At 36.9% G+C, this 26,806-nt stretch overlaps 1 protein-coding gene across 3 annotated transcripts; it reads left to right on the forward strand.

Annotated features, from left to right (window-relative positions):
• On the forward strand, positions 1 to 26,569 carry LOC101889304 (sperm surface protein Sp17). Of its 3 annotated transcripts, XM_059119304.1 has the most exons (4): positions 6,542 to 6,907; positions 9,405 to 9,537; positions 15,504 to 15,689; positions 24,856 to 26,569. In XM_059119304.1, exons 2-4 carry the CDS (start codon positions 9,507 to 9,509, stop codon positions 25,083 to 25,085), a joined length of 447 nt encoding a protein of 148 aa, XP_058975287.1. In that variant the 5' UTR covers positions 6,542 to 6,907; positions 9,405 to 9,506; the 3' UTR covers positions 25,086 to 26,569. The 3 variants fall into 3 exon arrangements, with proteins under 3 accessions (XP_005184118.2, XP_058975287.1, XP_005184119.1); XM_005184061.4 differs by lacking the exons at positions 6,542 to 6,907; positions 9,405 to 9,537 and adding an exon at positions 1 to 374; XM_005184062.4 differs by lacking the exon at positions 9,405 to 9,537 and having other exon boundaries at positions 6,572 to 6,907.
• The last annotated feature ends 237 nt before the right edge of the window (positions 26,570 to 26,806 follow it).

Raw genomic sequence — 26,806 nt, forward strand, 5'->3', positions numbered from 1 at the left:
AGGTTCGTCAACCGGCGTTAATGGAACCACTGCAGCTGTTGGGCAGCAGAGTGAGGAAAATGCCATCAGTGGGCAATCAAATAGCAACATGCAAGATGACAAACAGCAAAAGGATGAACCGACTAGCCCCAACATGTCCAAACAACCAACAACGGCAGAATCACAAAAGTCTGCAACATCTCACCACTCCATAATGAGTTCCGTAAATTCAAACGGAGATGCTGTGAATCCCAAACATTTCGCCAATACTCCTGGCAATTCGAAGACAACACTGTCGTCGCCGGTCAAAGAGAACGGTTCTATACCACAAAACTCCTGTAGCAAGGCCGAGACTTTGGATTTCAATGACATGAATGACATGGGTGAAGATGAAGGTGAGTGAGTCATCTCGCATACAACTTTTTAGTCCCGTCTGCCCGCCTGACTGCCTTGGCTCCATTACGTTTTCGTAATCGCCAAATGCCCTTTTCCTCGTTGCGCCTTTTTGTTGGCTTTTCCCAAACATTTTTGTACGATTTTTATATACAAATTTAATGGGGTTTTAGTAAACCCCACCCTCCACTTGGTGCTTGGAACAAGGTGTGTTTGGGAGTTTCCTTTTTAAAATTATTTCGTATATCTACAACACTCCCTTCCGTTCGGAGTGCTCGTTTCAACGGTTTTTAAATTCAATTATACTGCTGCGGAATGTCCCTGTATGAACTGTGTCGGTCGGCGGCCATTCGCCGTGCCCTAGGGCATTAAATGTTCTCGATTTTGGCAGCACACATCAACACATTATTGTATCTGGTTGAAAATGCGTGCGGTATGGGTACATATGTATGAGTATATGTGCCTGTGTATTGGATTATTTCAAAAAATATAAATATATCGACACTTGTTTTCTTGTTAAATGCCTTATTTGCTTTGCATATTTTAAGTTATTAGTCAGCACCTGATGATTATGAGCTTGGCATTTAGAAACATTCCCAACCAACAACAGAATCAGGTATTAGAATTGTATGCGGAACCTCTACAATCATTTAGCTAATTGTGCATAGATATGAATTGAGAATGGCTTAACATAGAATAAAAGGTTTCGGACTTGGACAGTCAACCCTAACATTTTTGAGAGTGTTTTGCTCGGCTTGTATCTTATCTAGAGATTGAGGTGTAGGATAGCCACCACGTTACCAATGTGGGTTAGCTTTCGATCTTTAAATGTCTACATGACTGTGCCTATCAGGCCGTATGAGTGATGTACGATATAAACACCAGAATATTAAGTAAACTCATATGCATATCTTTGTGAATACAATCAACATGAACATAGATAAAAATGTATATACGGAATGTGTGTTCTTCTCTCCAGAAGCGGTCGTTAGTACCCATAATTGATTGAAGACAAATCAAGTGATAAATTCGATAAATTCATGGCGGTGCGAAACAAAACAAAAATTAACTTTACTTCGAACTAACATGAAAAAAAATGTATGTATGACTTGGCGAGTTTGTTAATAACCTAAATTACTGCAAATTTCTCAAAATCGGAGAGCTCCTGTCATCAATTCGACCAATGATGTGTTGTCTTTCCATTTCGTATGTACAACTCTGAGTGTATGAGTGTTGGTTTCGTACTGTTTTTATAAACTTGCGTAGGTATATGTATGTTTTATGTGTGTTTGTGTATCTGTACAATTGTGTTTGTTGGTTGTATTTTGTGTGAAGACATCAGACAAAATGGCTATAATAGTGGCGCCGGTGCTCTTTTTTGGTGTTATATACATATATATATATATATGTACATATTTTGTTGTCGGCTGCTGGGTGCTGTTGTTGTCAGCGTTTCCGCTGTCACGGTTGGCGCTTCGCTATTGCTTAATTCAACAATCAAAGACAAAAGACAACAAATACACTTTTGCAATTTAGTAATGCAAAATAATTTTACGTGAATCTACGTTGACAGAGCACTTCACAAGACCGTAAAAGGGAAGATGGCCGTGAAATATCCTTGCATGCATGTGTCCATTTCTTTCATCCAGATAAATGTTCTATAATTTGTCATAAGAAAATACGTAATTTTGTGCCTTTGAATTAACATAAAATGAAAAACTGTAGTTTGCAGCGAATAGACGAAATAAAATAAAGAAAATAAAATGACATGCATTTACGATATGACATACATGGCCTAACAATAGAGGCAGTTTCATTTGCTAAATCGTATATGCAGCCCTTTTCCATCGTACTCCACCTTGTCATTGTATTTTCAAATAAAACTGAATTCTATATATTAAAATTTTGTGTATGGCGCATATGGCATTTGTTACAAAAAAATCTAATTTCCGCCTTCTGTGGAGTGTAAAAACATCTGTTTATTCCATATTTTAAGAAGACAAACTTTATTAACCTTATCAAGAGTTTAAACATTTACCAATGTACATTCCATACCTTCCAACTTAAGGAAGCGTTTTCAGTGTTGAGTTCTGAATTTGTCTTATGCACAAACCCCCAGAATAACCAGCGGAAAATGCCAAAATCGATTGAATAGCGGGATCGGACTCGTCAGCCATCATTCCTTTCCTAGCTGTAAAATCAATCTTTCTATCTTTCAATCTCATATTTGTTATGGACAAGAAACTACATATATTCTTCCTTGATAAAGTATATAAAAGGCTAGAAAATTAAAATGTATTTAGGTGGTCTGTTCCAGAACTACAAGAATGTAAAATACTTTACTCAATAACAGATTTTCCCCTTATGATATCGGAAAAATGGCAAAACTAGTAGATTCTTGCAGGTTCTGGAACAATTGTCGGCAATTTCGACAATGATGGAACATCAAATAAAAACAACTGTAATCCTATGATTGCATGAGATTACCTTTCTGATTATTTTCATTGTTAGAGCATTTTAACCGGTATGTCTCGTTTTATGTTTTTTTTAATTTAAATGAAATGGAATCGATAAATAAAATCTACTGGAATTTAGCAGAATTATAATTCGTTCAGCAGTATAAAAAAGGGTTACGCATTGAATCCCGGAATGTTGAAATAAGAAATTATTGAATTATTATATTAGAATCATATATTTGATTTGATTTCTAAGTAATGAGGGAAAATGTTTATTTTCTTTATTTAAAAAAAAAAAAAAACATTATTTTTAACCCACTGGCAATACAAAATTCAGTTTGGTTAGTTTATTTTTCAATGGGTTATTCGGTGCCAGTGACTCGCGAACTATAGCCGAAAGCCGAAGAAAATTAATGGTTTGTCAAGGCTTTTGCACAATAGCGAGGTTCTAATATATCGGGGGCGTTCAACTTTTCCCCATAAAAAAAACTTGTCTTTTCTATAGAACTTCTTCGCCTGTTCACGGACTAAAAAATATTTGAAATGTTCGCAGAAATCAGACAAGATAAAACATAAGCTGTGTTTACATGAGTCATGAATTACATACATATGCATTGCTGAATTTGGCATTCCTATTTGTTGTACACATTTTGCTCAAGTCATCGACGGTGTGGCACACCATCCCATCCGGAATTAATTTTTGCAAATTTATGACTTTATTAAATATTTTTTGACAAATTAAATATTTTCAGATATAAAATGGAATAAATGGGGTTTATTATATTATTTGCAGCTGTGTTCATCAAAAATACATATGCAGGTGTAAACGTAAACCCTAAATGTCTATGGGAAATTATTACATTTACATGCATAAAGAATTACACTTAAATAATATATTGACAGTTCATTGGCTCGCGTCAACTCAGCTTAAGGGATGACAGATCCTTAAATTCGAAACCCTGAAGGGCGGTCGTTTGGTAAGGACATTGGTGAATGCCAGAAGCAAATCTGACGTTGCCGATTTCATAGCCAGCGTTTGGCGCTTGGAAACAGGAAATGTTAAAAGACAAACAATTGATTATTAATTTAAAGAGGATTATCTGATGTCCCCAATGCATTAATAACACCAAAGAAAATAATTTATGCCAAATCTTATTCCCATTTTTTGTTTCTTTTATTGGTTACCGCTACATATAAAAACAACAAAAAATCTACATTGAAACGAAACAAACGGACTATAACTCATGCTGCACTTTGCTTCGACATGCACGCCAAACTATTTGCAACACTTAAAACAATCAAATACGACCACGTTGTTGATATGCTCAAATTGGATCCAGAAACGGAAGTGGAAATTCACATACCGCACCACCATCACCATCATGGCAGCACCAAGATCCGACGCAATCCGTTAAAAAATCTGGATCTTGATTTCAAATTTGATGTTAATTCGTTTTAGCCGACATGTCGGGCAGCCCCACCAACACAGCTGTTATTGCCGGCCCATGCCACTGGTGTGTGAGTGAGATTTCAGTTCTTGTTTCAAGTCTTCATAGATGTTTCCGATCTTTTACTTTTTGCCCGTTTGCATAGACCACATTCGTACACTTGACTTTTGTTGTCTTCTAAAATGTTTGTTGTTTTTTCTTTTCCGGTAGATTTTGCATGTATAATTTCTCTCTCTCTCTCTCTCTCTCTCTCTCTCTCACACACACACTCACACTTATAAATACCAAACACAAGCTCTATGATAAATACTTTCGTGTAATTTCGGTGTTTCTGTTTTTTTAAATTCGTTGTCGTTCCTAAACCGCATGATTGTCTTTGTTATGGCATGTTCTTTGTACAGAAAACAAGAATTGCTGCTTTGTTTGTTTGCTTTTCAAAATGGCAACAATTCCAAAAGAAGTGTAAGGTTCGCCATTGTATTGAGCTGCTATTTTGTGTAGAGGATAAAAACGTTGTAAAAGTTTGCGAGTAACGGGACAGACTTACGGGCAAAATTTGTTCTTTTGACAACTAATGGCACCAATGCACACGTGTAAAGTTTGTCGGAAATAAAAATGAGGTTTTGGAAGAGATGACCAAATAAAGTATTAAATTTATCTCCTTAATTTCCCTTCATCTCCTAAAAACTCGATATTTTCCATCAACTTTTCCCGTTTGTTTATTACCCTACTTATTTGTCTCATCTATACATACATACATATTTTCAAAATGCATGAAATTGTGGCTTGAACGTATGGAAATGTAAAGATCGGCCAATAAGTCCATCTGACTATAGAGTTTGTTGTCAAAATACACAATTGTGAAGTGAAATCCAAAAAAAGTCAAACCAAAATAGTGTAAAAACCACTCGACAATTTTTTGTCCAGAGTTGTCTTCTTGTCCTTGCTATTGAATGTGTAGAATTGAGTATTTAGAATAAGTTCAGTACAATGCAAGGTAGGCAAAAGCTAACAGCCAATTTAATTGTTTATTTGTATAGCTTATTTTTGGCCAGTTCCAGGAATGCAATAATGTACAAGTTTTTATTACGACAACCGATTTTCCCTTTAGGATATCGAAGCAAATTTTTGCAGGTATTGGAACAAAACATTTATCAAATTGTTATGCGTTTGTGTGTGTTATTTTTTATATGGAAATTCTTTACAAAATATTTAAAACTTTGTTAAAAATATATGCTCATAACTTAATCGTTATTGAAATTGATTTAGTAAAGAAAAGCTTGATATTATACTTAATTTTCCCGATTTTTATTATTTTATATAAAAAAATAATCATCAATCAATTAACTAATTGTGGATTTGCATACATTTATATTTTCTCAAATAACAGTTGGAAATGGTGTAGTCACAGTATCGGGGACAATTATTCCTTCATACGCAGTTTCGTGTGTATTCCATGACTTCAAATAAGTCGTTACGCTATATAAATTCAATAAATACTTTAGAAATTATAACAATAATTGACATTTTAATAATACCAACACACGAAATTCCTGACAAATGAAGAAATTGCTACGAAGCCGGGCGATTTAACCGTCTCTGGGTCAAGTGACTAGAGCCAAAACATTTTTGGCGACATCTGTTGTCTCTTCTATGGCTTAACAGTTCCGTTGAGCTTTAGCATGACATACAGAGAACCCAGTTTATACAAAGCTAAATTAACCGCTTTCACCACTATTGTGTTGTGGGGAAAAGCTTTTCATTTGCAGATACATGTGTGCGTAAAGAAGACATAATAAAAAAATTGAACATTTGGTTAGACTTTTTCGTATTAAGAAATCGAATAAAATCCGGGTGTCCTGTGTTCACCTTCTTGTGTGAAGCTTTAAGCTTCTTTGTGGACTGAGAGGATTGGCACAAGCAAATTTAGGTACCTACCAACCAATGTTCTTTCTCTTGTTTGATTCGGTGCGACGGAGCGAAAATGTTCTCTACTCCAAAACGTGTTTGAAACGAAAATACCTATAGCAAGTAATGTCGTCTTTTAATGTATCTCTAGCCTGAAAATGTAACTGTGCTTTGCGTTCTGAAGACAACTTGTATGTATTGCTATTGTTTGCATTCTTTAAAAAAATTGTTTGTGGAACCATTTTCCAATCACGAACACCTCCATTGTTGTTGAGTCTTATTGTGGCTGTATGCCTGATGCGCCTGGCGCTCTCTCAAAAAGACAAGAGTTGAGCGCGTCACTGTATGTCCACGAAAACTCACTGGCAGTGCAGAGCTATTACGAGGCCAACGTGAAAAACAAAACCATTCCAAACGTTGAACGGGTAAGGTTCTTTTCTCTTTTGAGCTATTGAACAAAAGCTAGATAGGACCCGTGCGAAAGTAAAACGTCTGATAGACAAAAGTTCTAAAAGCCCGCTTATTCTTAGAAATACCGTTGGCGGTAGCTGGTGTTACAAGAAAGCCTACACGCGCTCCAAGACCCAATTTGTTCGCGAACACACCCGAAGGACGTTTGGTGAAAGTTTAACTTCAATCGACAAAAACTCCTTGGAAGCCGGCAACGAAAATACATTCCTTGAGTTCCTGCTTCGCCAGAGCAGATTTGCTACACCAAGAGGGGTATGTACATACTCATTAAAGTTTAAATTAAAAAGCGACCTGATTCAGGGTAAGACTTAAGTCGTAACATTCCTGGATTTTTTGGAATTTTACGATTCGATTGTTTCTCATTCTCTTGATGCCACCAATCAATCCCTCCCTCAAACCATATCCCCATTTAGCGCCTTAAAAAATTGAGCTAATGGCTATTACGCAAATTTGAAGACACAAAATGTGTATTGTGGACGGACAAGTGTTGTTGTTTTTGGTATCCACCGAATGTTATCGAAATCGCAACTCACTTGCAAGCGCTTTATCAAAGATACCTCAACACTGGGTAAGCTAAATCACTTTGCAGCCGACGTTAGTTTGATGGGGTCCAAGGCCAGCTGGGATATGTTGGGCAGAAAACTTCTTTATGGCCTCCACCATTGAACGAAGTGTATATTTTATTGTAATTACGTCTGAACCTCTAAAGCAATAATTGTATGCCTTGTAAAGTGAATGCAAATTCTTCATTCCTTGGAAGGGGTTGACAGGGAATGAAAGGGCCCGAATGGACTAAAACGGGACCTATCTATTACCTATAATGTGGCCGTTTTTGTAGAAAGCTCCTATTTTGAGTGTGTCAAGCCCAATTTACGCATAGACGTGCGCAGGGGAATAGGTCACGTCGGATTATTTTCAGAGCCACATAGTTAAAAACAATTTTTGAAGTCAACTTTTTATCCGCCAGGGCAATATCTCTTAAAACAGCAGGATGAGAATCATCCAAAATTGTTACTAGGGAAAGTTGAGGTGAATGTAAACATCGAGCGGTAAATATTATGGATAGACCCTAGGCCAGAAAGACTAGTGAGCTTTTAGGAGGACAGCTTGTAATTAGGTAGTAATGCCATTAGAATATTTTCCATAAATATTATCTATATTCTGAAGTAAAGTTTTCATGCCCGCTAAGCACTAATATACCGTCCAGTGGCATTTGGAGGTAGCTTTGCTTCATGACTGATGCCACGAGGCCTGCATTTTACTTTTATGAAAGCTTCTTATTCGATGCCAGTGGCTAGGTGCTTGCGGAGGAGGTTGAACCAAGTTCTCGACAAGGATTGCTCTTCACGCTGTTTGAATCATGCTTTATCACATTCGTTATTTCGTCGTTGAGTACCGATACTAATCGTAGTCCTCGAAACGAGGAGCACTCAAAGTGATTTCGAATACGATTTTTTTATGATTTGAAGAGATAGTTGGCATGTGTGCTGTGAGGCCTACTTTACAACGAGTGCAACTATGGAATAAAGCAGTCGCTAAGGTGTTAATAAAAATAATGAAGGATTTTGTGAAGAATGATATATCGTACCACTACGGGGTTTTCAGTTTGTTTCACAAAACAAACAACCTCGCGAATTGGTTTGCCTTTGTCTAGTTCCGCTGGCGATTACATTCAGTGACATCAAAATGAATCAACTCTTTCTGCCTTTCCATTTTCAGCGCAAATTAAGTGCTTGCTGGCAAGCGGGTAGGGCTGTATTTGAAATTCAATAGACATTGTTAAGTAGGAGGATTACCGTAGGAGGTCGTACATTCAATTAATTCAATTAGGTTTCCAAGAATGTGACCACATCGAAATACGCAAAGTAACACAGTCTTTATGTAAAGCCTGTGTCTACGTTCTTAATGCAATGGCCTACAATGCAGTCAGTCTGCTAAGTACTATTTTCAGGTGGACATGTGAAGGACTCTATCGAAGAATACCATTGAATGTAAATTAACATTCAGAACGAAAAACAATTTAGGCGTCAACTTTTTTATCGATCCGTTATTTTAAACGGATGTGATTATATCCATATCACAACGCACGTTCATATTTAGCAGCTAAAGGCGAATCCATGTCCAGAAATATACATACACACATACATACAAACAACATGTGTTTGCAACGTCGTAACCGTGTCGAAAAAACCAGGTCAGTTGTATAGAAACCACCTACTGTAGTTAGTGAGCATGTCCTCTTCAGTCGACCATGTCCATGGCTTGAGGCAGGAACACACTGAGGTCGAGTGTGTGTGTGTGTGTCGGTATGTTTGTTTTCACTGGCGTGCAACAATAACAGTATTGCTCGAACATTTACATATGGTTTGACAATTGCGCTACTGTTCATGTTCAGCCCACTTTCAAATCCTTAAACATTTCCTTTTAATAATTAATTCAGTCCCATAATTACCTGCGTCCTTCTCCTCTTTGGCAGGATTAAATTTATACAAATGCTTTAATAAATTGAGCAGTTAGGACGAATACGCAGCCTATGAACTGAACCCTTTAAGTCACGACAACCATTAGTCTGAGAAATACATACATGTCCATTATTTTAGGGAATCAACTCCCACCTTTCCCGATTAAATCACTTAAGGATGTACCAACAACAATTTGTGAACGATGAAATTGTTTCACTTTTACACAAATGTAATCGGTCGGTTAATATTCCTTTTTTTTTATTCACTAAAATCTACAAAAAATAAAGTCTGATGAATCTTGAAAAACGAAAAGACTTAATTCTTTATCAAATTGGTTACCTCGTTCTTTCGGTGAATTGGCCAGAGATTTGGAAATAAAGCTTCATTTTATGCCAAACACCTTCCCCCGCAACTCGTACCGTAAGTAAATATTTCAAATTCATTGCGATTGAAGAATATATAAAATTCTAGTACGTGAACTCGAATTGTCTTTCCATGCAGTGGCACAGCTCTAAAAATGCCTTATCATCTTCCCTAAATGCCTAAAATTAATTTTGTGAGAAATAGCTGTATTTGTTCTTTCGTTGTGTGCGTTTGTTAGATGATATTTCGCATTTGTCATGCCTTTTATCCCCTCCCTTCCCCACCCCCGCTTAATGCGACACCCGCCAAGTATTTATACACATTTATGAAGGGCCTCGCATTGATTTGTTATTATAGTCATGACCCTGTTTACGCTTGCTGTCTATGGTGACGTTTCTTGTGTTTTTTTTTCCAATGATAATTTCTTAGATATATACGTGTATGGTATTTGTGTGTGTGTGTGTGTTTTTATGGCATTATATACCCTGTCAACTTCATGATAAGGTTCTCACACCAGCAGTCCGTATACCACAAGCATATCTGTCATTACCAATAAACAAGGACTCTTTTCGGGCAATCCGCAATTCAGTCTTAACAAATTTGTATATGTACAAACATACATACATATTTAATATATACATATACAATTCGCTATAAAAGCTACACTCAGAAAATGACAAAAGAAAAATGTGTTCCCTCACGCCACCTCCACTCTACTGTAGGACTTTTACACACACACACACAACTGTAGAACTTTTACACACACACAACTCCGAAAATGACTTTAAAGTTTCAGAAATATAACCCAACGGAGAATGGCGAATTCACTGCTGAGTTGTGAAGGGAAATGTCAGAAAGTATGAAAGGATGTTGACAAAAGTAAGAATTCTTTTTTTATCAGATCCAATGAAAAATGGTCCAAATACCTAAAAATTGCCAATCCGAGTAACATGAAATCAGGTCGTTCTGGTTTGTTATGGGAATTGATTCTGGATTGTTATGGAATGATGCCTTAAATATCGCATGGGGTGTGATATTTTTCCGAAATTTGACATGGACAATGTTTGAGATCTCTTGATCAAGCCCTAAGCCGATAACCGACTCATCGGTTATGTAAGTCTGTGTGGCAGGCGATCCACATATTTTTCTGTTAAGCGTTTTGTAAACATCACTCAGTAAGTAATAGCGAAAAACATAGGGTCCCTACCCAATCCCGAGCATGCCTCAATCCTAACATGTGTTGTAGGCCAAAATAAGAAAAGGAAAAAAGAAACTCAAAAATAAAAATGAAAAGAAAAATACTTCACATATTCGAAGCTCGTGCCTTATTATTGAACGATATTGAGTTCGTAGCTCTGGATCAACCCGAATACGTCATTTCGTATCTGCAAACTAAAACCATTTTTCAATTATATCTGTTACAAACTTTTATTTTTATATAATGAGGGCGATGCTAAGACGTGCTGACGTGCTTCGCCGTTCTACCTATGTTGGTGATAACAAATCAATTCACCCACGGAAATCCCTGAAAATGTGTTTATTTCTTGTCCTTGTCGCTGCGCTTTCGACATCCTTTCCATATCAAAGTGGAAATCTCTTGGAATTGTAAAGGCAGAAACAGGAAAATATTATTCATTGTGCGCTTGAATAAATATGCAGAAGAGGGCGAATGGGAAATGATGTTCTAATCTAAGGATCATTTAGTCGAAGGAAATTTAGTTGGTGCCACAATTTCTGCAGAAGCGGGCCGGATGGATTGAATTGTGGCTTCTATAGGCAATAGTTATGTTTATCTCTACTATATTTATTTTGTTTTGTGTGGCCCATCGCTGTACACTTCAATGGCCGGATCAATGACACTGCCCCTATACCAACATCTGTCTCTCCACTCCCACGGTCCGTCGTAACGGAAGACAAAAATGTATTTGTCGCAAATGACCAAAATGAACTGTTCGGTTTGGACCACAGAAGCGATATGCAACAAAGAAGTGGCAGCAACTGCGCCAAGGTGTTGCCCGTCACTTTTGCACCGTAGCTGTTTGACAAAGAGTTTATTGAATTAAAAGTCCATGATTTAATTGTAGACAAAAGAGCCTGTGAAGTGAAGAGAATGCCTCATAGAGACCATAGCATCGAATGCATGAGCGCAAAATTGACCGGTAATGTGTTTGCTGTGCTGTGTTGCGTGTCCCGAGAATTAAGTGGGTACCTGCGAGAGAATAGAGAAAACGGGATATATATTAAGTTTCTTGGATTTATACAGTTTTTTGTTTCTTTGTTGATTACTATGGACTTTCCAGTCGATAGTCACAAAACTTCTCGTGGGAATTTAAAATGACGACTGTATTTTCGTCCTCGTTACCCATGAGGTTTCAAAGCTGCCTACCTGCCTGTTAGTCTATCAATACAGGGGTTGATTGCATATCCGGCAACATGCTTTCATACGTCTATTGCAACATTCATGAACTTTTAATAAACTCTTCACATTACGTGCAGCTTGAATTTTATTGACTTGGTTCTTTTTTTTGGCAAAGGCGTTTGGTTGTGGAGTAGGAGTCAAAGAGATTGGAGTGTGGTGAAAGAGAAAAGAGAAATAAGTTTGTATGTACATACATACATACGCTGGTATTGTATGTATGTGTACATACATATATAATAGTTGCAACAAAGGACATATCATTTCTTATTCGGCAGACACCTTCAGAAATGTTAAAGACTAGCGAAAGTACAAAAGGCAAGACAAGAATAGAAAGGCCTTAAGAATTTATGACCTTCCCAGCAAAAAAACTAACGAAACAATGTTTCTTGCATGGGCTTCGCAATAGTTTCAATGGAAACAACCAAGTGTTCAAGCATCATCGAATGGTATTTCCATAAAGTAGTCCGAATAACAAGTCAGACAGTTTGGGCGAATACACAGCCTATATGTGTACCAAGTCAAAATATTTACATATTTATTTTGAAAATCATTATACGGAAACTTCTGTTGGAGTCCAGAAACGTCCCATGTACATGTATCCTTGCGAAAAAAAATACACACCGCATGAAAATGTTCACTGTTGTTTTCTCCTATCCAGTAAGAATCGGTACAAATTTGGATATTGTATGCCACATGAGCCATGAGATAACGGTCATATCTGGAGTGAGGCCGCATACGTAACCGATCAAAGATAGTGACAATTTGTTGTCACATAGATTTAGATTCAGGTGTGGTTCTCCCACACATCTGTTGAACATATATGTTAAACATCTATTGCCATCAAACGGGATCACAGTTCGACAATGTGCGTTTCTTACTCGTTTAGGATATACGAATGAATGCATTCAGGTGTAAACCAACTACGATCCTGTGGTTTAAAATAGCTCAAGGAGTATACAAAAGGCGGCTGTCAGAGGCGAACGGGCTTGTAATGATGCTTGAATCCTCCAATATAAAAATTTCCTCCAGCCAACCAATAGGAACCAACGATGTGAAAGGTGGATTAATGGCTATGTGGAATTCTGGGTATGAATGCATATCGTACAAACGTATATGTCTCGGTGTCATCCGCCAAGAGCTTTAGACTGCAGAGGATAACTTATTGGAAAACGTCATTGGTTGCTACTCGTGCAAAGCATTCATGTGGGGAAGAAGAACAAGAGACTGAACGTGGTGGTGATAATAGCTTTGAAGTAGACAAAGGACGAAACTACACAATCGCTGGAAAAGGATACAAATTATGACAACTTTAAAAGTTACATAAGACTTCTGCAGGTATGCAAACGGGCTGACAGACAAGTAGAAGCGATTTAAAGCTAACCAACAGTTTATCGTCTTAGCTCACCCACACGCTTCAACAGAATTTAGTAGAATACATAAATGTAGACTAGCGAAAGTTTCGCTGTGGCCCACATTAAAGGAACACTGGATGTAAACCATCCACAAACGAAAGACTTATTCCAGCTGATACCGTTTCGTACAAATGTGCAAGTTCGTTCAGCTTCATTACAGTCACCAATTTTTTTCCTTTTAAACAAATGTTTTGTATTAAGTATTTATTTCTTGTTTCGCCAGGTGCCAATGTTGATTGCACTTGAGTTTTATTTTATATTCATTAAAAAATGTTCCCCGAACTCATAACAGTGTGGGCATGTTTAGTAATTTGTTCTTACAAAATAGTTAAGCTTAATTCCACCATTGTTGTTTTTATAAAAACAATGTTTATTCATTGGTGGAGAAAGATGGTAATATTTACAGGCAGGGAATACCTAGGATCCACCAATCCACATCAGTTGCCTTGCATTTTGTCTGCTTTGCCTCCCCAGAAGTTCTTTGAAAATAACTCCTATGACAAAAAAAAAACTTTGGTTTACCCAAGTGACGAGCTCAATAGAAGAGGAACCAAAGAATTAAATTAAACTAAAATGGAATTAAGCCTAAGTATTTTGCAACAACTGAACTCATAACTATAAATGTGGAAATTGCACATTCACTTAAACTGTGAAGCTCGCTCTCCCAACATACCTATAAGTATTGATAATTATAGTCTTCCAATCTTCGAATGTCTTAGAACACTTCTGCTAAAGAGTTACATTATTCGTCCCTATATTGAGTCCATCAGTCAGCTCTTGGGTATGCCACCGGTGCGCTATTTAAGAAAGCGATCTCGAGAATTTCAAACTTTCCTTTCCTAATTGTGGCATTCTTCTATTGAACCGACCGGCGTACGTATGCTAACAATTTATGTATTGTATCGTGGAGCAATTGCCGTTAAAAAGTTAGCTTCATTTGCTGCTCCCTGTGAAAAGCTCGGAAATAGCTTTTATTGTTTCCATTAAAACGAGTAAAATAAAAAAAATAAAGCCATGTCTACTGTTAAAGGACCGGAGTCTAGGAATAAAAATGCTAAATCCACAAATGTAACTTTTAATGGGGGGGGGGGGGGGGGGGGGCGGCTGGCAATTCCTTCCCAGCCACTTGCGTGCACAAAATCCTAATTTCCATATACTTCCGCTGCTAAATAAATGTTGTTACGCTTTCATACCTAGTTCGGCAGCTGTGGTCAGGGGTGGACGGCATACTCATAAATTTCGGACTCCATGCCCCATGGCGGGTCAATTTATCTCGTATTTACTATTCAATAATTTATGGACATTCCTTAACGGTCCAAAGAGATTCAATGATGACATTCGCATAATGGCACACTATTTGGTGGCTGAGACATAGGGTCTGAGTGCGTGCCATAGCGTGTTTATGCCGCACAACAACAGCAACAACAATAGATAAACAAATAAATATTTTATCAGGTGCCAAAGTATGCAAATCCTTATAAATAATTAACCACAACAAAAATACATGCGAACGACGGCTTGTTGTGATTCGAATAACAAACACTATTGCGTGCAGGGCTCTTAGAGGAAATCGAATGGAGTAGAGTGGGGTGTGAGCGTGAGTGCTTGCTACTTGCTAAATTATATTGAATATAGACAAGAGATTGCTGTTGACTTTCTTAACAATGGCTCTGGCTGGGGAAAATTGATTGGCTTTTTGGAAACCTTGATTGATTGCAATCTCAATTTAAATAATAAATAGATGGAAATAACTCGTCGGCATAGGTCTTGGAAGCTAGAAACGAACGAGCAAAGGATTACATTTTCCAATGAAATCCAATTAGCAACGGTGATAGTGGAATGGTGCATATTTAGGAGACTATTAATTGAAGAATAATTAATTATTGATCCAGAATTCCGAAGTCGTTCCTTTGAAAAACCATATCAGCTGATAGCTGTGTGAGTGGGGGAACGAAGGGAATCGCAACGAATTGTGAGAATGTGTCGATAATACGTTGTTGTTGGTCTGAACTCGTCATCACATGTTATTCTCTACATCTCTATGCATTTGAATTTTCGCTATTCGCTAAAATCTATAGTTTTGAAGTTCTCGTCACACACGCACATACAGATGTATTATTTTTACTGTTATGCAATTTCGTCGCATTACAAATTAACTGTGTATTGATTTGGTTTTTGATTTTATTCTACAGCCAAGGCCGCAACCAAAATCCAGGCCGTTTTTAGGGGACACAAAGTTCGAGCCACCATGAAGAAGTCGGAGACCACCAGTGCAGCCACCTCTTCAAACAACACTCCAGCTTCGGGTGCTGCTGCCGCTACAGAGAACGAGCCGACTAAAGAGGAATTGGAGGCTGAGTTCGATCCCAACGACAAAGGTAAGTCCCTGTCCCGAACAACTCAGCTAGTCTATTGTTGCATGTTTGTAAGGAATAGTTGGCGACGACATATTCCAATTCCCTGTTAGGCTAAGGCTAAATATTTCTTTTCCACCCAACGTCATGAATACAATAGCCAAAATGATAAGTGAATAGCTGCTGTAGTTCTGTTCTGTTTAGTGTTGCGGTTGTCTCATTTTGAAGGCTGTCAAAACGTTCGCAATGTGGCAGTGCGAATTGAGCTTGAGTTTGAATCGCTTTGTCAGGGAATGAATTGTTCACTTAAATGAGGCTAAATTACACAAAAACAAAAAAACAAACAAACAGAAAAAACCAACTAAACTACAGAGAGGGAGGGGAGATGCATAAAGTCTTTGGTAAATATGAATGTGGCCACATTCCATTATGTATTCGCGCAATTGGTATGCTGAATGACTGACTGACGGACTGACTGTCGAACTGACAATTGCAAACATGAAACTCGATGGCATCTCTAAACAAGCAGACTGACGCGAATGCATACAAATGCCTGGAGAGCAAAGTTGAACAATTGCTGTAATCTCACGGCACTTGGCGTGTCAGAACTGAAGAAGTGAAAAATTCAATTTTCAATTTCAATTTCTGTATAACACACACTTTGATGTATTGCAGGGAAATAAATCCTGAAAACAATTTCCGACTAGGGTTTTCGGTAACCACAAATGGGGTCTAAAATAAGAAATTATTGCGAGAAACCTTTCTACTAAAGCTAAGTTTGGACGAGGCGTCAAATCCACAAGTGCAGTAAAATGTTCCATCTGAGCAGTGTCTCCACATATTTAACAGAGGTGTATTTCGTAACAAAATTGATGTCCCAGGCCACATATGATCAGTATCGCATAAGTATTGCGTACAGAGCATATACCTAAATGAAAGCCATTTCTATGCGGCATATTATGTGTCGTACAAATTATCCCATATGTATAAGATCGAAGCTTATAAGAAAATAGTAAAAATAAAATCTGAGCCAATGCTGGTCTTCTAGCTCATTTCTATATGGAAACAGAGCCATGCGCATGCGTTAAAGCATAACAAATAGACAATTTACATTATACACTGCTTTATTACATACCACCATAGACGTGTAGAGTCAATGCTAAACTTGACCCATGTCCACATATATCCACACAAATTGAACCATTAGCCCCGTTAATGTCGAGCATCGATGGGGAAGGCGAACTAATAATTTACCGGACCGACACAAACACAAATACGGCGATTTCACGCTTCCAGGTGTTGAGTTCACACGACTCTCACGACGTTCATTAGCCAATAATTATAATTTAAATAACTCAGATATGGCCTGAATTGTCTCCACAATTGCCAATTATCTTTCGAAACACAAATGGGTGGAAGGGTTAATCGTGAGAACAGCAGTTGCTTCCTCTTCCATGGTTTTTACGATATTGTGGAAAAGTATTTAATGACATATATATATATGTATATGTATGTGTGCGTTTACAAGATCCGAATTTTAAGCTGAAAAGTAAAACCACAACCATTCAATAAAAACCACAGATTGATAATTTCTTACAAATGCAATTGTGAAATCTTTCCAAGGCTTTTATTTGCATTCCTCCGAGTAAAGAGTCAAAGGAAATTCACAAACAATCAAACACAACCGACTAATTTACGGGTATGTAAGCAAGGATATGTTAAGGGAGATTCGTTAGAAAAAAACAGAATGCTATATGTGCCATAGGAAGTGCACCGACACACTCGCACATCCAACTTTGGTAGAAGTTACGGTTGTTTTGCTTCGACATGTTACAATAAAAAGTATGTCGAAGAAGCTCTAAACAATAACGTCTGTTTTTGTTGGCATTTGTTTTGTGATCAAACTCCCACAAAAAGTAAAACCAGGGCGCAAAAAGTTTTAGCAGTTTCAAACTGCAAAAAAGAAAAAGAAAACAACTGAAGGAATTACAACAAACGAATATTAAACGTTTCTAAGTACAAAATTACAAGTGGTTTGTGGTAACAGGGCACAGGAACAACAACAACAAACCAACACATAGAAGAGGAAACGATATGTTATTATGTCACAACATATGTGTGTCCTATAGAGCGGGATTAAAAAAAATACAAAAAAAAGATGGGGGAGTGCAGAGCAAAGAGTAGACTCTATCTTTATTATTGCCGAAAAAGTTTGCTTAACGTTTAAGTATATTCTCCAATAGATACTTCGCCTTTTCGGATATTTAATTCGGATATGTAAAAGATATGTACATCTGTGCGGACGAACGACATAACATTGTCACAACAGCATGATGTGTGGAATGAGTTCATGTCAGGTTATCAAATCAAAAGTGGACGTCCAGTGTACAAAAAGAACAGGAGTGTCAGCAAAAGGGTTATGTAATTGAGTATTTACCGAATATGGTTCAAATAGAACCAAAGCTGGACTGTGTCACGTTGTAAAGTGGGCTGGAGGCGAGATTATGGAAAATCTGTTTTCATTACCACTATTTTGAATGCCATGAGACAGTTTATGGCAATCATGCATATGTTCGTCCCCTTCGCCGTCTGATAATAAAAAGGGTAAACGCCAAAATTGATTGAACATTGTACAACTCATGTGGCATGCGATAGGTTCAAGAGCCATGTATGTATACACGGCCAGGATGCTGCTTGAACCGAATAATTAAAAATATCATCTATCATCCTAGTCGGTTCGAAAATACCCTGTATAGCCTAGGCAATCGATTCTGGGGACTGTATTGATTCTAGATCTCGGTGTCTGCATCTGCAAATAATAATCAGATCTGCCAGACAAACCGAGCAGAAGTACGCTTCAGAGTTTATTCAATGCCTTGGGAACTAAAAAGACACTTAGCGTGTGGATATTTTCCGATTCTCATATCTATTTTGGCTAAAGTTGATGTTGAAGACCACTATTTAATTTACTCTATTATCGATTATTGTGGTCGAGTCGGTTGTTAGTGGTCCATAATTGTACATCCTTCGCCCCGTTTATTTTTAGGAATCTTTTTGTTCTTTGTGTTTTGCGTTAGACATGTGTGTGTATGTGTGTGTTCATAATCGTGTATAAGACGTACAAGGCTGTATCGTCATGGTTTTGTAAAACATTAAATAAAAGACACACACACACACACTTATCCAACACAACAAATGACATGACAAAGGCACAACATGCCGCATTTTTAGCGTTACACATTCAGGCGAATTCTCCAACATCAGTGGAAAACATTTATCATTTGCCCCGAACAATTCTATTTGCATGCGTGTGATGGTTTGCGTTGGGTTGGGTATGTGTAAGTGTCAACGTGTGTGCTTTCTCATAACATCGCACTCAAAATGAAAGCGGCATTTCGCCTCACACAAAATAACACCACACCACACACATGCATACATTCATCGTATGGCATAGCAGCTCACTATGCCTGATTAAAAAAAAAAAAACATTTCCAAGTGCTCGCTAAAGAAGCCCAAGTTTGCTCGAAATAAATTCCAATGGCCCTCTTTGTCCTGGCCGTTTCCGTTGTTTTGCCTTCTAACCTAAACACGTCTAATTTAAATTGCCATCTCTCTGCTGTTGCAGCCTGTGTTACTGTTTGAAGTGGCGTTCTTTTAGCTGCGTGGGCTTGCGGGTCAAGAACATGGTACAAGCTGAAAATGTTTATTATGATTATGGTTGGTACACCCGTAAAGCGTTGCTAGTTGGCAGTTAGGCCTCAAGCAGCGTTGTAACTAACTTTTTCATTTGCACACACATACACCCATATGCATATATATCTGTAGATAGCCGACATATACATGGGAACCGTGACAAATTATTTGTAGCTAACTGCGGCGTAGAAAAAAAAACAAATTTCCGTCCCACAAATTTGCTCATTGTGGTCATTTGGAATTTCTGGGCAAAACACGCCATTGCAAGGTAAAGCGTGAAGTGTGTTCGTTCCAGCTTCGAAATCCCATTTAAATTCCAAAATTAAATGCGAAAACCCCACTTGCCAAAATCTGAGCTAAAGCCTGGCGCACTTTGCGGAATGCGTTGTCTTGATCCCAATGTTTATGGAATTTCGAAAATATCAAAGCGAATAAAGGCTGAAGAGATAATAAAGTAAAAGTGATTACATTTTGTGCAGACCAAATAAAAAGCGATAACCATTAGTGTCGGAACTTTTATAATTTGTTGAAATTGTTATGTGAATACACCTGGTGCCCACAAATAGTAAGCATGGAATATTCAATATTCAAAAACATGGAAATATTCAAATGAACAGGTCTTCGAGTCACTCGAACGTTGTTCTGAAAAGTAAAATGACGACGGACGAACAGTGCCAAACAGGCTATCGTTATCCTTGGTCTTTATACAACATTTTTCCCAGATGGTAAGGGAGTGGACGTTGTGTTTGTCAAATCATCTATCGGGCATAGGACTCTTTGTTCTCTAATGAAATTTGTAAATGGATGAATTAAATTTATAGATGAATATATTCTGAAAAATTTGATCAAACTTATTTTGCAGAGCAAATACCCCACTAAGAAATTGCAAACTCTGCTGAAATGGTTCTCCTAACTCGTTTTCCTAAACCATTTACTTCTTGCAACTACAGCATATGAAGACATACACACTTTCATATGTAGTAGTGTGTGTGTGTGTGTGTGAAAATCAGCACGAGTTTCCTCTTTTGCCGATATGTTCCACTTGGAAAAATTCGTTTTGCTTAGGCGAGCAAAGTGGAAAACATTTAATTGCGCTTAATTTCCAACTGCTGGCGGAACGGTGACACAAACAAGATCCTAAAGGATATGGGAAATGGAACACTCTCTGGCATTACAAATATTGACAACATCTGAGAGATGGTACCTAGTTACAGTCTCTATGTGTGTGTATCATTACCTACGACATTTTTTCTTTCGAATATCGCCACAAGAGATAAGTACAGCTTGTTTTAAGACAATTTTCACAATCACACCAAACAACAACAAATTTCCGCATGTCCTTTCCTATCTCTTTCAAAAACATGGAAATATTCAAATGAACAGGTCTTCGAGTCACTCGAACGTTGTTCTGAAAAGTAAAATGACGACGGACGAACAGTGCCAAACAGGCTATCGTTATCCTTGGTCTTTATACAACATTTTTCCCAGATGGTAAGGGAGTGGACGTTGTGTTTGTCAAATCATCTATCGGGCATAGGACTCTTTGTTCTCTAATGAAATTTGTAAATGGATGAATTAAATTTATTGATGAATATATTCTGAAAAATTTGATCAAACTTATTTTACAGAGCAAACACCCCACTAAGAATTTGCAAACTCTGCTGAAATGGTTCTCCTAACTCGTTTTCTTAAACCATTTACTTCTTGCAACTACAGCATATGAAGACATACACACTTTCATATGTAGTAGTGTGTGTGTGTGTGTGTATGTGTGAAAATCAGCACGAGTTTCCTCTTTTGCCGATATGTTCCACTTGGAAAAATTCGTTTTGCTTAGGCGAGCAAAGTGGAAAACATTTAATTGCGCTTAATTTCCAACTGCTGGCAGAACGGTGACACAAACAAGATCCTAAAGGATATGGGAAATGGAACACTCTCTGGCATTACAAATATTGACAACATCTGAGAGATGGTACCTAGTTACAGTCTCTATGTGTGTGTATCATTACCTACGACATTTTTTCTTTCGAATATCGCCACAAGAGATAAGTACAGCTTGTTTTAAGACAATTTTCACAATCACACCAAACAACAACAAATTTCCGCATGTCCTTTCCTATCTCTTTGAACGTGCTCAGCCTTGTGGTACAAGCATGTATTGAGGGTGCTTCACTTAGTGCATGAATATGCAATTTGTTCTGCCACTCGGCGTGAATACTGTCAAGGACAAAATGATGGATTCACTTCATAAAGAAATGTAATTCAAACCATGGCACATTTTTATGATGAATTTGGAAATTGAAATCCAATGCTGGCTTAAAAAGCGACTGAGTTGTCTGTGTTTTTTCACTTTCTCTCTTTTTGTCAAAGGGACTTCCCTCGGTGGTGGAATTCTCCAACTTGTGGAAATGTCCAACCGACAAAATGCGGTAACTTTCAAAATTTTATTGTGAAAAAAAGAAATAAAAATTAACAAAATTTGTTTCTGTTTATTTTTTTTTTTTCATTGCTTTAAGTTTTTGTCGCTAAGGCTTAACGACTGATTAAATTTCATCGCCTACTGAGAGAGAAGCTAAATTTCTATTCCATTCCACAGTCGCGTCTCCTCTTCTCCCCGTACCGAAAGTATTTGGGCATTTAATATCGATTTTAGCCGACGCCAGTGGGTTTTATAAAACATACTCAATGCAATTAATTGATGCCGATGACACAGCCAGTGAATGGCACAAAGCAAATGTTGAACGAAAGCAATGTGTATTCAAGATATTAGAGATTGGACAAGAACGGGCTTGCACATAAGCACATAGTAATGCTGTTTGATATGAACTTGTAACGTGTATGTACACTTGTGTGCACATATTTGTACTATACATGGACCGCTTTGTACCTACAGAAAATTCGCATGCGTGTGTTGCAAAAAATCATGCATGTACCCCACATACATACATGTGTACATATGTTAAACAAATGTCCAAATAAAAAAGTTAACAAAAAAGTCATGTAAAATATTTTTGCGCTCACAGAACATATTGTTTTAGCACAGTGTCACACATATGAGACAACACATTCGATCCATGTAGAACCTTGCCACATCCAATATTCAACTCAGTTTGAAAGCAAATTTGTCCTTCTCATGAACGAAACAAGATGCACACACATCATGCATTGTTTTTAAATTTTTGACATATGTCAAAAATATTTTGTAAACAAAAGCGAAAGGCAGGAAATGCCGGAAGCAAAACCATACCCTTGAATGTATATATGTGTCCAACATGTCAGGAAAGAGATTGGCAAATAGCTGGAAGGCGTATGACGTACGTTGTGTCCACTTGCACGCCTCACACGCATGGCTCTACTGAATGGCAAAGCAGAAAGCTATACAAATCGAGTCCAGAATTGTGCAAGGACGAAAACCAATTGATAAAATGATTTAAAAATGAAGGCCGACCTAGAAACTAAACAAACAAAATGAGTTTCTTGATTGCATTCCGACGAACGTGAGTGTCATTCGTTCTTTGACCCCGAAATTCTCTAAGAAATTGTAATCCATCCCAAAGCTTATCTTCTAAAAGTAAATGGTGTTATTCATTCCAGATTTTGTCAAACAGAATGTCTGATCGGAATGAAAAAAACAGTAAAAACATGATAGTAGCGATGTAATGAAAGTAGAGTTGTGCCAATCTAGTTCATAGTGCGGTACACCAGTTCCTTAACGTATGACTTATTTCATAAGTTTTTTATATTTCATATCAGTCATACGTAGAGTTGTCATACAAATGTCAGGAGTCCACGGAACTAGATAAGAAACTTGTTCATTCGATCGAACTAGATTGGCCCAATTCTAAATGAAACACAAGTAAAAAATTCTATAGTCCGTCGGGGCCGACCATGCAACAAAGATAAGATTTTATATTCTGTGAGGCGAAACATTTTGTGTACACCTGTTAAGCAGGAGAAGGGATTGTTTTATAAAAAATATAAAGTTGAGAACTATTGTTTTGCTTTTAAAGGATACTTAACCCACAAAGTAAGGAATGGAAAATTAGTAAAACTGTCAAAATTAGATGACAATTCTTAAAAAGCTACATAAAAACCCATGGTATAATTATTACAAGTAACAGCAAGTCCCAGCTGATTTGACTCTATAGTAATACTAGTGTCAAACTCGATATGACGTTTTGTGATTTAATTCAATTTCTTGATATACAATAAGTATACCCTTTTTTATATAAAATTTTTGATATAAAACTTTTTTGCGGTTAAGGCATGGCAGAAGAATACAGGTAGATGCATCAACGCTTGGGAACATTGATATGCCAAAAAGGTTTAAATGTTTTTTCAAATTGAGGTAGATTTTTATATGTTTTCTTATGCTACGTCAGTCGGAGGCTATTATAATTCGCGTTTTTCAACCATTTTTACAAATTTAGATAATTTTTCATTCAACATTTTCAATTCCAAAATTGGTTTGACAGTTCATTGTCCCAGCAGCTGTGTCGACGCGTCTACCTATATTCTTCTACCATGGGTTAAGGTCGCTGTTCCTTAACCGCAAAAAACACGTTGGATAATATATTCGTATATTTCATGTTTCCTAAAATTGCAAAATGTAGAATACTTTATGTATGTACGCTGTTTGGATTCAACTTCAAAGGCATGTTCCCTTTTCCACGATTTTCTAGCGATTGCTTGAAGTGTTGAGAGATTGGGACCAACAGCTAAAAACTATACATTCGGGGGAATGATGTGGAAGTATTAAAATTAAATATTTTAAGAACTTTTCTTTTGCATTTTCAATCTAATAATACCAATTCCAAAAATGTATATTTTTGAAATTAAAATAATTTATTGAAAATTAATTATATTGTTTACATTTTTGAACACATAACTTCGACACTTGTATTACGTACAAAAACAAATTTGTATGTGGTTGTTGTTACGATTGTTGTACAACACTTGCTGTTACCTGAATTTTTCTACCATGATAAAAACCAATCAATTAGAAGCTGGTAATCACGCCACACATTGTTGTTGTGTCAGGAAAATTGCCTAGCACACTTTTTGTTTTTGTAATACCGTTGTTGTAAATCTGTGTATGTGTATTCTCTATACACAATTACCTACCATTTCCCCCACTCACCCACTCTTCCTTCTCTTCTGCTAACATCAACGTCAAAACCCGTTACTCGCACACATATCAGAGAACAAAAAATTGGTTAAACTCAACTTCGTAAAAACTCTCACTCTTCGAGCAATCCTGCCGCGAGCAAGTTTCGCTCCCGAGTGAAAACGAGCAAATCTGTGCTCCAATGGAAAGGGAAATCTAAATGACTACAAAAAAGGAATTATTTGTTCAACTATTTTAGAACCTCGCGTAATTTTTGTAAATTTTATTTATTTAACACATTGACAATTTTGCAATCTTAACAAATCTATTGACAAAATGAAATTAAAAGTTTCAACTAACACTCCTCTTATTCTTCTATTTTGTTTGTAGAACTTTGCTCTGCTGCTTTGAAAATTCAGGCCACTTTCCGCGGCCATTTGACACGCAAACTGGTTGCGAAGGATACACCCGAAGATGTTGATATCCAAGAAATCACCAAGAAGGTTGCTGAAGAGTTGGACATTGACCTGAGTGATCCAGAGTTGAATAAAGCGGCTACTAAAATTCAAGCTTCATTCCGCGGCCATAAAACCCGCAAGGAAACCCAACCCATTGAATAAGAAGAAACTTAATGATCGCATTGTTGGGTTTCTTTTTTGTTTTCATTGGTAATGCAAGCAACAGACCGACATTATTTCCTGATCTATTAGCGCCTTGTGTCTTTTTTCCGAATGACAAAGTACGATGTCCCAACAACTTTCTTCCCAAACAATAGCATATTCAAATGTATTTAACTCGGTGCCACAACCCAGACCTACATTGAAAGTGACTGATTATATTGCGAACCCTGTTTGGAAAATGTGAATTCAGAATGAAAGCTTTAATTCAGTGCCACGTTGGATAATACATCACACACTGATGACAGTATTTCACCACTAAATTGAAAGAATATTCCCCAAAAATTCACAAAGCATACATCATAACGAACAGGGACACTTTTGTAGCACCTGGTTTAAAAGGTTAAACTACTTTAATTTAAGATGCAAATACTAGAATAATCAGTTTAGATTCATTTTTCAATCAGAAAATCTGAAAATAATTGCAAAACAAGTTATTTATTTATTTGTTTCTTTACGACTCTTTCTACTGTAGAAAATCTGTTGACTTTGCAAATTGTTTTGTGGCTTATGTAAGTTCAGCCCACTCTTTATTAGGATTAACGTTAACAGCTTTAAAGAAGATTAAATGATAAATAATTTACTAAATTCTTATTAATAAAGTTATAAGAGCTTTCATTGAAGTGAAAAACAAAACAAATAAAAACATACAAATATATACGATATTAAAATGAAGGAAGTTATTTTAGCGTTAATAGAAGACAAATGCCAAAAAGGGGAAAAGAAATATGAGAATTTTACTTTGTTTTGCTTTAACATTATAGAATTTTTGTAATGATTTCCTCACAAAATTGCCTAAATCAATTACGATGCACTTTTTACTAAAAATACAGAAAAAAAGAACAAAATAAAACAAGAAAAGGAGCTAACCCAACAGAAATTACTCTAACATACCAAGTTTCTAAAGGTTCACAACAATTTAGAGGAGAACCTAAAAATTTATGCACTAATTAATTAAAGCGACATTTTTTAGACAACATACTGAATTGTAAACTGCAACCAATTTACAGATGAATTTAATTAACTGAGGGTTTTAGACATTTTTAGATTTTTAATTGATTTTCACAAAGCGGGCCGTAAGTCTTCAGATCTCACCGAATTGGTTCTCATTTGAGTGAAAACATTATTCCAGAATCAAACAACTATTACGGAATACAGCTTGTTCCTAGATTTACAGAATTTTTAGCCGCGTAGTTATCCCATCTGAAGTGTGAAGGACAAATTAAGTTGCAAACAATTCTTAAATGAGTCAATAACTTTTTGGAAAACAAAAACAATTTGCGAACTAAAACATTAAACAAAACACATACATATTGTCAATCTTAAACAAAGGTACTACACTTTTTGAATAAAAATAATCTAAGCAAAAATGAATACAAATTGAGAAAATTTCCAACTTGAAATAAACATGAATTAGAGAAACCTTATATTGTCTGTGTTTCATTTGTTTGTATTCCTAGAGGAGCAATTTGTGGTTTTCATGGCGAAGGACATCGGCTGACCAACGCCCATTTTTGGGATCAGTGACGTTCGCAGAAAGACGAATACCGAAACCATTTCGGGGGTAAAATATATAGGTAAGTTTTAAACGAATAAAATGGATTTCTTCAAACAATTCAACATTTTCTTCTCCCTCTACCATTTCGGTTGTTAAACATTAACAT

The sequence above is a fragment of the Musca domestica genome, unplaced genomic scaffold (genome assembly GCF_030504385.1).
Source record: "Musca domestica strain aabys unplaced genomic scaffold, Musca_domestica.polishedcontigs.V.1.1 141, whole genome shotgun sequence".
NCBI classification, from domain to species: Eukaryota; Metazoa; Arthropoda; class Insecta; order Diptera; family Muscidae; genus Musca; species Musca domestica.

Coding starts and splice junctions, on each gene's coding strand:
- LOC101889304 (XM_005184061.4), top strand. CDS start 89: ATGCAAGATGACAAACAGCAAAAGGATGAACCGACTAGCCCCAACATG. Junction 375..15,503: donor TGACATGGGTGAAGATGAAG/GTGAGTGAGTCA, acceptor TTTATTCTACAG/CCAAGGCCGCAACCAAAATC. Junction 15,690..24,855: donor GTTCGATCCCAACGACAAAG/GTAAGTCCCTGT, acceptor TTTTGTTTGTAG/AACTTTGCTCTGCTGCTTTG.